The sequence below is a fragment of the Colobus angolensis genome, unplaced genomic scaffold (assembly GCF_000951035.1).
Source record: "Colobus angolensis palliatus isolate OR3802 unplaced genomic scaffold, Cang.pa_1.0 Scaffold12, whole genome shotgun sequence".
Classification (NCBI taxonomy): Eukaryota; Metazoa; Chordata; class Mammalia; order Primates; family Cercopithecidae; genus Colobus; species Colobus angolensis.
Window position 1 is genome coordinate 1,387,922 of NW_012113141.1, and position 10,482 is coordinate 1,398,403.

The window sequence follows — 10,482 nt, forward strand, 5'->3', positions numbered from 1 at the left end:
GCACCTGCCACCACACTCGACTAATTTTTTTGGATTTTTAGTAGAGACGGGGTTTCACTGTGTTAGCCAAGATGGTCTCGATCTCCTGACCTCATGATCCACCCACCTCGGCCTCCCAAAGTGCTGGGAATCATAGGCGTGAGCCACTGCACCCGGCCAATTTTTGTTTTGTTTTGTTTTTATGAGACAGAGTCTCGCTCTGTTGCCCCGGCTAGAGTGCAATGGCGCGATCTCGGCTCACTGTAACCTCCACCTCCCGGGTTCAAGCGATTCTCCTGCCTCCATCTCCCAAGGAGCTGGGACTACAGGCGTGTGCCACTACCCCAGCTAATTTTTGTATTTTTAGTAGAGAAGAGGTTTCACTATGTTGGTTGGCCAGGATGGTCCCGACCTCTTGACCTTGTGATCCTCCTGCCTCGGCGTCCCAAAGTGCTGGGATTACAGGCGTGAGCCACCGTAATTTTTTAAATAATTTTTTTTTTTTTTTTTGAGACGGATTCTCACTGTCGCCTAGGCTGGAATGCAGAGGTGTGATCTCGGCTCACTGCAACCCCCGCCTCCTGGGTTCAAGTGATCCTCCTACCTCAGCCTACAGAGTAGCTGGGACTACAAGCATGAGTCACCATGCCTGGCTAATTTTTGTATTTTATAATAGAGAAGGGGTTTCACCATGGTGGCCAGGCTGGTCTCCAACTCTTGACCTAGTGATCCGCCCGCCTCGGCCTCCCAAAGTGCTGGGATTACAGGCGTGAGCCACCGCGCCCGGCTAAATAACTTTTTTGTAAAGATGGACTCTCACTCTGTCACCCAGGCTGGACTGCAGTGGTGCAACCTCGGCTCACTGCAATCTCTGCCTCCTGGATTTAAGTGATTCTCCTGCCTCAGCCTTGGGGATTACAGGCACACACCACCACGCCCAGCTAGTTTTTGTATTTTCAGTAGAGAGAGGGTTTCACCATGTTGGCCACGCTGGTCTTAAACTCCTGACCTCAAGTGATGTGCCCGCCTCAGCCTCCCAAAGTGCTGGGATTACAGAGGTGAGCTACCACGCCTGGCCTAAAATAATTTTTAAAACTTCAATTTAACATAATGGTAAGACAGATCTCTGTATTTCATCTCAGATAAAAATCAATATAAAATCACATAAAGGTTGGAAATAAAAGAATAAATTTACATCAATTTTTCTTTCCTTTTTTTTGAGACAGAGTTTCACTCCTGTTGCCCAGGCTAGAGTGCAATGTCACGATCTCAGCTCACCGCAACCTCCGCCTCCCGAGTTCAAATGATTCTCCTGCCCCAGCCTCCCAAGTAGCTGGGATTAACAGGCATGCGCCACCACGTCCGGCTAATTTTGTATCTTTTTTCTTCTTTTGAATCAGGGTCTTGTTCTTTTGCCCAGGCAGAAGTGCTGTGGTGCAGTCATGGCTCACTACAACCTTAACCTTCTGGGATCAAGCTATCCTCCGGCCTCAGACTCCCGAGTAGCTAGGACTATAGATGTGCACCACCACGCCTGGCTAATTTTGTTGTTGTTGTTTTTTTTTTTGTAGAGACAGGGTCTTGCTGTGTTGCCCAAGCTGGTATTGAACTCCTGGGCTCAACTGATCCTCCCAACACCACACCAAGCCAATAATTATTTTTCTTAGGAGCATCTGCTTAGATTCGTTTGGCAGCCTAAATCTGGCAACACTGGCTTACAAATTCAGCTGTTATATTACTTGGCTGATAAACATTTCTACTGTAGCATGTATATATTTATAAAACAAGTTGAGTACCCTAAATGTATGTAAATGGAAAAGTACATGAAACTGAAATAAAAATGACCTGAATTGAACCAAAATATACAAAGCAGACTGCATCTTTAAAACTATAAAACAGACAATGTTCTTATTAACACTTATACCTGACTACGGTGTTCAATAGAATTTGATTCTTTGCCAGTTTTAAGTTCCAGTGGCATTATCTTGTATTTTGTTTTACACCCTCGATGTATTTTCACACCAACTGTAACATCTATTTTGCCTTTCAATCCAAACCTAGGGGACCAAATGCTTTCTTCAATATCCATTGATTTCACGACTTCAATGTTACATGTTGAATTATCCTTACTACTATCACTTGGCCTGAAAAAAAAAAAGCACAAAAACACTTAATTAGAACACTTAGCTCATCTCACATCTGCTGGCTCTGACTGTCTATTACACACAGAGAATATGGGGAGGGGAAAGAGTCTACCTACTTTTACAGCAGTGATTTTCAAACTGTGATCCCTGGACCAGTAGCATCAGCATCACCTGAGAACTTGCTATAAAAGTAAATCCTCAAAGACCCACTCCAAACCTACTCAAACACAAACTCTAGGGGTGAGGCCTAGCAATCTGTTTAACCAACCCTCCACAATTCTGATGCATGCTCAAGTTTAAGAATCACTGTCCTACAGGTTCTGCTCATGGAATTTAGTCTTTCTCAGTATTTATCATCTGTTCCTTTCAGTCATTCCTACTATAATCTTCTTAACTCAGGCCCTTATTTTCTCAGGCCTAGATTACAAGTCTTGCTACTTAAATTGCTAGAGCCACAATTCCAATTTGAGTATTTTGATATACAATTATTATGCAAATTAATATGTAATGGCTTGCATGTGGTTGCACCCTAAAAAATGAGAGATGTATTCCTTCACATAACACTAGATTACACTGATTAAGAATGAGCTGTCTGCTGGGCCTGGTGGCTCATGCCAAGGCAGGCAGATCACTTGAGTTCAGGAGTTCAAGATCAGCCTGGCCAATATGGTGAAACCCTATCTCTATTAAAAAAAAATACAAGAATTAGCCAGGCAGAGTGGCACATGCCTGTAATCCCAGCTACTCGGGAGGCTAAGGCAGAAGAATCGCTTGAACCCAGGAGGCGGAGGCTGCAGTGAGCCAAAATCGTGCCACTGCACTCCAGCACTCCAGCCTGAGTGACAGAGCAAGACTCAGTAGCAAAAAAAAAAAAAAAAAAATTGGCTATCTTCATCATCTATGAAGTCTGGGGCTCATTCACCCAACACTTCATCCACACACCCCCAGGTGACAATCTTCAAAGGAGCTCATGGTCACTTCCAAGTGTCCCATTTTCTTTACTTAATAACTAAATGAAACCATGTCTACCACTATCAATATTTAAAGTAAGTACTCAATTTTTTTTATTATAAAAACGTTCTGACTTTAATCTCTTAATTGGTAAATAACCCATGAGCACAGGAAGGAGAAAAAAAGGGAATATATAAATGTTGAAGGGATGAGAAGAGGTGGAAATAACTTACAAATCTCCTCTCTTATCTAAGATTTATTCATTTTCAGAGCAGTTACAGTTATTCTGCAGAAGAGATTAGAAGAAAAGAAAGAGTTACCTCTTATTAATCCTATCTACTGGGAAAATATTTTACACTTTTAGATTCAAAGCCAGCCACATAAAATACTAAAGCTAGTGGAAAGTTTACATGAAAAAGATGACTTTTCTAGTAATAAAACATTTCCTATCATATCAAAATGAAGATTTTTAAAAATAAATAATTCTAGTTGTTAGAATAGATGATTTAGTTGATTTTTGTTTAGTTCATACTATTATGGTCAACCCCTATTTCTTTTTTTGGACAGCTGTTTCTTCCTTTTTTTGTTTAACAGAGACAGGCTTTTGCCATGTTGTCCTGGCTGGTCTCAAATTCCTGACCTCAAATGATCCACCTGCTTTGGCCTCCTAGAGTGCTGGATTACAGGCATGAGCCACCACACTTGGCCATGGACAGCAATTTTTTAACAAATGAGAATATTTTCTAAGAAAAAAAAATGCTGTCTTAAATAATTTTTCTTTTTTTTTAATTATACTTTAAGTTCTAGGGTACATGTGTACAACGTGCAGGTTTGTTACATATGTATACATGTGCCATGTTGGTGTGCTGCACCCATTAACTCGTCATTTACATTAGGTATATCTCCTAATGCTATCCCTCCCCCCACCCCCTCCCCATATAATTTTTCATAAAAAAAAACTATTTCAAGATGCTTCAAATATAATCTCATGGAAGATATGCATCCTTCCAGAATCGCTGAACACAATAGTGAAATTCAGAGAAGTCATAATTTATCTAAAATTTCTTTTTTTTTTCTTTCTTAGTGAGACAGGCTCTCTCTCTGTGGCCCAAGCATGAACAGTGGCATGAACATGGCTCACTGTAGCCTTGACCTCCTGGGCTCAAGCAATCCTTCTGTTTCAGCCTCCCAAGTAGCTGGGATGAGAGGTGTGCACCACCACACCCTGTTAATTATTTTCAAATTTGTAGAGACGGAGTCTACAAAAGGCGGGGCAACATGGTGAACTCAACCAATCCTCTTGTCTTGGTCTCCCAAAGTGCTGGAATTACAAGCATGATCCACCGCACTTGGTCTGAAATTTCTTAAATATTTATCTTCTCTCACCATTATTTGTTCATGGTGTATATTCAGATATGCTTTTATTAAATAAGGCAAAACTTATTATTTATGAAATGTCACATGTATACCTAATCGAATACAGGAAAAGAAACTTTTAAAGTTGTTACTAAAATTCAATGCCCTGGAAAAAGAAGCAATGTGGCTTTATTATTATTATTATTCTGAGACAGAGTCTCACTCTGTCACCCAGGCTGGAATGCAGTAGCACGAACACAGTTTACTGCAGCTTCGACTTCCTGGGCTCAAGAGATCCTCCCGCCTCACCCTTTCAAGTAGTTGAAACTACAGGCATCAGCTAATTTTTTTTTTTTTTTTTTTTTGTAGAGACAAGTTCTCACCATGTTTCCCAGGCTGATCTTGAACTCCTGGTTTCAAGCAATCCTCCTGCTTTGGCCTCCCAAACTGCTGGGATTACAGTTATGAGCAACCATATGCGGCCACTATATGTTTATTACCACAATTTTTTTTTTTGAGATGGAGTCTCACTCTGTCGCAGAGGCTGGAGTATAGTAGTGCAATTTCGGCTCACTGCAAACTCCACCTCCCCGGTTCAAGCAACTCTCCTGTCTCAGGCTCCCAAGTAGCTGGGATTACAGGAGTGCACCACCACACCTTGCTAATTTTTGTACTTTTTAGTAGAAATAAGGTTTTACCATGTTGGCCAGGGTGGTCTCTAACTCCTGACCTCAAGTGATCCATCCATCTCAGCCTCCCAAAGTGCTGGGATTACAGGCGTGAGCCACCACACCCAGCCACCACAATTTTTTTAAATGGCAGCAAAAATTAATTTCTAAGTACTACTTTAGCTATAGTCTACAAAATTTGGTATGTAACCACCTATTCTAAATGTGTTAATTTCCTTTATGACTGACCTTTTAAAACATTTATCAACATTTCCTTAGTTTACAAACCATGAGAATTTTAGATATCCTTTTGTTATCTAACTTTGAATCAAAGTTATTCTAACTTTGTTACAGTACAGTTGCAGAATATCGTCTCTAAGATACTACTGATCCTTTAAAATTTATTGGTGTTTCCCTTATGGCATAATGCATGATCTATTTCAGTAAAAGTTCTGTGTGACTTGAAAAATTATATATACAGTCATCCATTGTATAACAATGATTTCATCAACATAGGATGGTGGTCCCATAAGATTATAATGTAGCTGAAAAATTCCATTGCCTAGTGACATCTAGATATGGTGGTAATGCAGCACACTATCTTTTCTATATTTAGATATGTTTAGATACACAAATACTTACCGTTGTTACAACTGCCTACAGTATTCAGTACAGTAACATGTTGTACAAGTGTGTAGCCTAGAAGCAACAGGCTATACCATATGGACTAGGTGTGTAGTAGGCTCCACCATCTAGGTTTGCACAAGTACATTCTGACATTTATACAGTGATGACATTGCCTAACACCACATTTCTCAAAACATATCCCCATCATTAAGCTAGCATGAGTGCATTGTATATAAAATGTATCTAATTTTGTGTTTTGCAAAAAAAAGTAGGATTTGATTTCAAAGATTCTTTGCAAGTCAAAGATGAGTCTGAATTCCACCCTCTTTCCCTAGCATCTATGATGCCCTTCTTCCAGACTGCAAATCCCTTGCTGACCTATCCTAAGCCTCCTTCAACAGATTCTATTCTCTCCTCTGTCCCTTATATGCTGTTATCTCCAAGGGTTCCATGTTGCTTTTGTCACCTACATTTTCTCCACCAGCAAACCCCTTCACTTTTATTATTTTCATCTACCACCAATAAACTGAGTTCCTGAGGGCTTTGGTTATCCCTACAACAACATTACCTGGTATAATCCTTGGCACACATATAGCATTGAATAAATGTTTGCAGAATTTATTAACCCAGGATTCTGAGAATCATGCTTATCACTGTAAAAACAATGGGTTAATTTTAACCAAAAAGAAAAAAGCACATTTGGGTTAAGACTCCACCAAAAGAGGCCAGGCGCGGTGGCTCAAGCCTGTAATCCCAGCACTTTGGGAGGCCGAGACAGGCAGATCACGAGGTCAGGAGATCGAGAACATCCTGGCTAACACAGTGAACCTCCGTCTCTACTAAAAAATACAAAAAACTAGCCGGGTGAGGTGGCGGGCGCCTGTCCCAGCTACTCGGGAGGCTGAGGCAGGAGAATGGCATAAACCCGGGAGGCAGAGCTTGCAGTGAGCTGAGATCCGGCCACTGCACTCCAGCCCGGGCGACACAGCGAGACTCCATCTCAAAAAAAAAAAAAAAAAAAGATTCCACCAAAGGAAAACAAACAAACAAACAAGCAAACATGCAGACAGGATGCTAAAACAATTAACAAAAAGTAAAAGAAAAGCTTATGTCCAAAAAAACTACAAAAATAGACATCTACCGTAATTGAAAATGTCAAGCAGCTGGGTGCAGTGGCTCACACCTGTTATCCCAGCACTTTGGGAGGCTGAGGTGGGTGGATCGCCCAAGGACAGGAGTTCGAGACCAGCCTGGCCAGCATGGTGAAACCCCGTCTCTACTAAAAATGCCAAAATTAGCCAGGCATGTTGGCAGGCGCCTGTAATCCCAGCTACTCAGGAGGCTGAGGCAAGAGAATCGCTTGAACCTGGGAGGCGGAGGTTGTAGTGAGCCAAGATTGCGCCACTGCTCTCCAGACTAGGCAACAACATGAGGCTCCACTTCAAAAAAAAAAATTTTTTCAAGCAAATGTAAATGACAAAAAGAAATAAAGGAGGAAGGAAGGGGAAAAAGGGGAGGGAGGAGGAAGGAGGGTAAATGAGGATAAATAATTATGAGCAGTTGAAGATAAAATTAACTTTTTTTTTTTTTGAAATGGGATCTTGCTCTGTCACCCAGGCTAGAGTGCAGTGGCGCAATCTCGGCTCACTGCAACCTCTGCCTCCCAGGTTCCAGCGATTCTCCTGCCTCGGCCTCACGAATATCTGGGATTACAGGTGCCTGCCACCACGCCCAGCTAATTTTTATATTTTTAGTAGAGATAGGGTTTCACCATCTTGACCAGCCTGGTCTCGAACTCCTGACCTCATGATCTGCCCGCCTCGGCCACCCAAAGTGCTGAGATTACAGGCATGAGCCACTGCGCCTGGCCGATAAAATCAACTTTCTCAGTGTCACAGAACATTGATAAAGACCAGAATGACAGAAATATTATAAAGCAAAGCAAGGAACTAGGTGAAGGATGACTACTTGATAAACATAGCTTATCACAGTGAAGCCCAATATCCATCCCCTATGTTAATCTGTTCCAAAGAAATAACAAAGAATGAAAAGAATGAAACATATGTATATACATATATATATATGTTCAAGCAGTTCTCCTGCCTCAGCCTCCTGAGTAGCTGGGATTACAGGCACGTGCCACCACACCCAGCTAATTTTTGTATTTTTAGTAGAGAGGGGGTTTCACCATGTTGGCCAGGCTGGTCTCAAACTCCTGACCTCGTGATCCGCCTGCCTCAGCCTCCCAAAGTGCTGGGATTACAGGCGTGAGACACCGCGCCCGGCTGTAAATTTATTTTTAAAACACAAGAAAAGCTAAACAATCTACTCACTCTAGCTTTTCTCTAAGTGTAGGAAGCTGGTGGAAAATTTACGACCACTACAGAAATAAAAAATATGAAAAACAAACTCAGTCGGGTACAGTGGCTCATGCCTGTAATCCCAACATTTTGGGAGGCTGAGGCAGGTGGATCACTTGAGGTCAGAAGTTCGAGACCAGCCTGGCCAACATGGTGAAACCTCGTCTCTACTAAAAATACAAAAATTAGCCAGGCGTGGTGGCTCATGTCTATAGTCCCAGCTACTCAGGAGGCTGTGTCACAAGAATCATTTGAACCTGAGAAGCAGAGGTTGCAGTGAGCCAAGATCACACCACTGTACTCCAGCCTGAGTGATAGAGTAAGACTCCATCTCAAAAACAAAACAAAACAAAACAAAAAAAAAAACAAACTCAACTCTAACATCAAGACAAGCCTTTTTTTAAACTACTAAATATTTTAAAAATACATATGAAAATCACATTAAAGGGCCAGGCATGGTGGCTCATGCCTGTAATCCTAGCACTTTGGGAGGCCAAGGCAGGGGGATCATTTGAGTCCAGGAGTTCAAGACTAGCCATCCTGGGTAACACAGCGAAACACCATCTCTACAAAAAATACGAAAATTAGCCAGGCAGGGTAGTGTGCACCTGTAGTCTCAGCTACTCAGAAGACTGAGGTGGAAGGACTGTTTGAACTCAGGAGGAGGCAGAGGTTGCAGTGAGCCTAAATCGCACCACTGCACTCCAGTCTAGGCAACAGAGTGAGACCTTGTCTCAAAAAAATGAAAAATAAATGAGATCAAAGCAGAAACTAGCACACACAATTTACGGAGCTTGCTGTAGTTATACGGCTAAATTATGGCCAAACTGGGATTCACATCCAGGCTCATTATGTTCTTCGAACCACAGGGAATAGGTCCAAAGAACTAACTACTCCAAATCTTTCTGACTCACAAACCTTAAAGCTTTTCTTTTGTTTCTGAGACGGAGTCTCACTTTGTTGCCCAGGCTAGAGCGCAGTGGCACGATCTCGGCTCACTGCAACCTCTATCTCCTGGTTCAAGCGATCCTCCTGCCTCAGCCTCCCGAGTAGCTGGGATTACAGGCACCCACCACCACGCCTGTCTAATTTTCATATTTTTAGTAGAGATGGTGTTCCACCATGTTGGCCAGGCTGGTCTCAAACTCCTGAGCTCAGTTGACACAGCGCCTTGACCTCCAAAAGTGCAGGGATTAGAGCCACCATGCCTGGATACTCTTAAAGCAAACTTTTTAGATCACAAACTGTTATAAAATATTGAAAACATTGAGAGAACATTGAGAATATTAGTATACATGGAAGTCATGCCTATTTAAAGAAAAATAAAATGCTGCCTGTTTAAAAAAAAAAAAAAGGAAATCAGATTAAAAACTCTCCAATGGCTTCCATTCTAATCAGAGCAGCATCCAGGTCCTGACCAGGATGATGAAGCTCCAGGGCAACTACTGCTGCTCTTCTCCTACTGCACTTTGCTCTAGCCATCACACTGACTCGCTGAGATACTGCACACACAGCTAGTATGTGTCAGCCACAGGGCATTTGCCCTGTTTCCCCTGCCTGGAACATTCCTCCAACAGACAGCTGTATGGCTCACTACTTCATTTCCTTTAAGCTTCTGCTCAAATGCTACCTTATGAGAAAGGCCTTCCATGAACATTCTATGGATTATCCCTGCCATCACTACCTACCTATTCTCCCTTTCTTCTTACCCTCCTCATTGTTTGGCACTACATTAATCACGGTCTGGTCCCCTGCTGTTTACTTGTGCAGTAGTATAGAAACTCCAGAAAGTAGGTGGTTGTATGTTTTGTTTTGTTTTTTGCTACCATGATCCAAGCACCTAAAACATTACTTGGCACATATTAGACACCTAATAAATATTTGCTGAATGAATAACAGAAAAAAACATATTTCCCCTATAAAATTATAATAATGCCACTTTGAGGAAAAAAAAACAAAACTTGAAAATACACGTAATGCCAAACAGCATTAAATGGCTAAACACAGTAAATACATAGCACATCCATATGATAGTCAACACATGACACAGACTATATGCTAGTAACACAGAGAAATACACATGAAACAATCAAATGAGACCAGGTGCAGTACCTCATGCCTGTAATCCCAGCATGTTGGGAGGTCGAGGTGGGAGGATCAGTTGAGATCAGGAGTTCGAGACGAACCTGGCCAACATGATGAAACCCCATCTCTAATAAAAATGCAAAAATTAGCCAGGTGTGGCGGCACACATCTGTAATCCTGGCTACTCAGGAGGTTGAGGCAGGAGAATAGCTTGAACCCGGGAGGTGGAGGTTCCAGTAACCGAGATCACACCATTGCACTCCAGCCTGGGGGAGAGAATGAGACTCCACCTCAAAAAAAAAAAAAAAAAAA

The 10,482-nt window shown here is 42.0% G+C and overlaps 1 protein-coding gene across 1 annotated transcript in view; it reads right to left on the reverse strand.

Annotated features, from left to right (window-relative positions):
- Positions 1-10,482, reverse strand: part of DNA2 (DNA replication helicase/nuclease 2) — a 74,441-nt gene that overhangs the window by 52,428 nt on the left and 11,531 nt on the right. Inside the window, exon 6 of the mRNA XM_011929409.1 lies at positions 1,904-2,123. Within this exon, the coding sequence (XP_011784799.1) occupies positions 1,904-2,123 (220 nt within the window). The remainder of the gene's footprint in view (positions 1-1,903; positions 2,124-10,482) is intronic.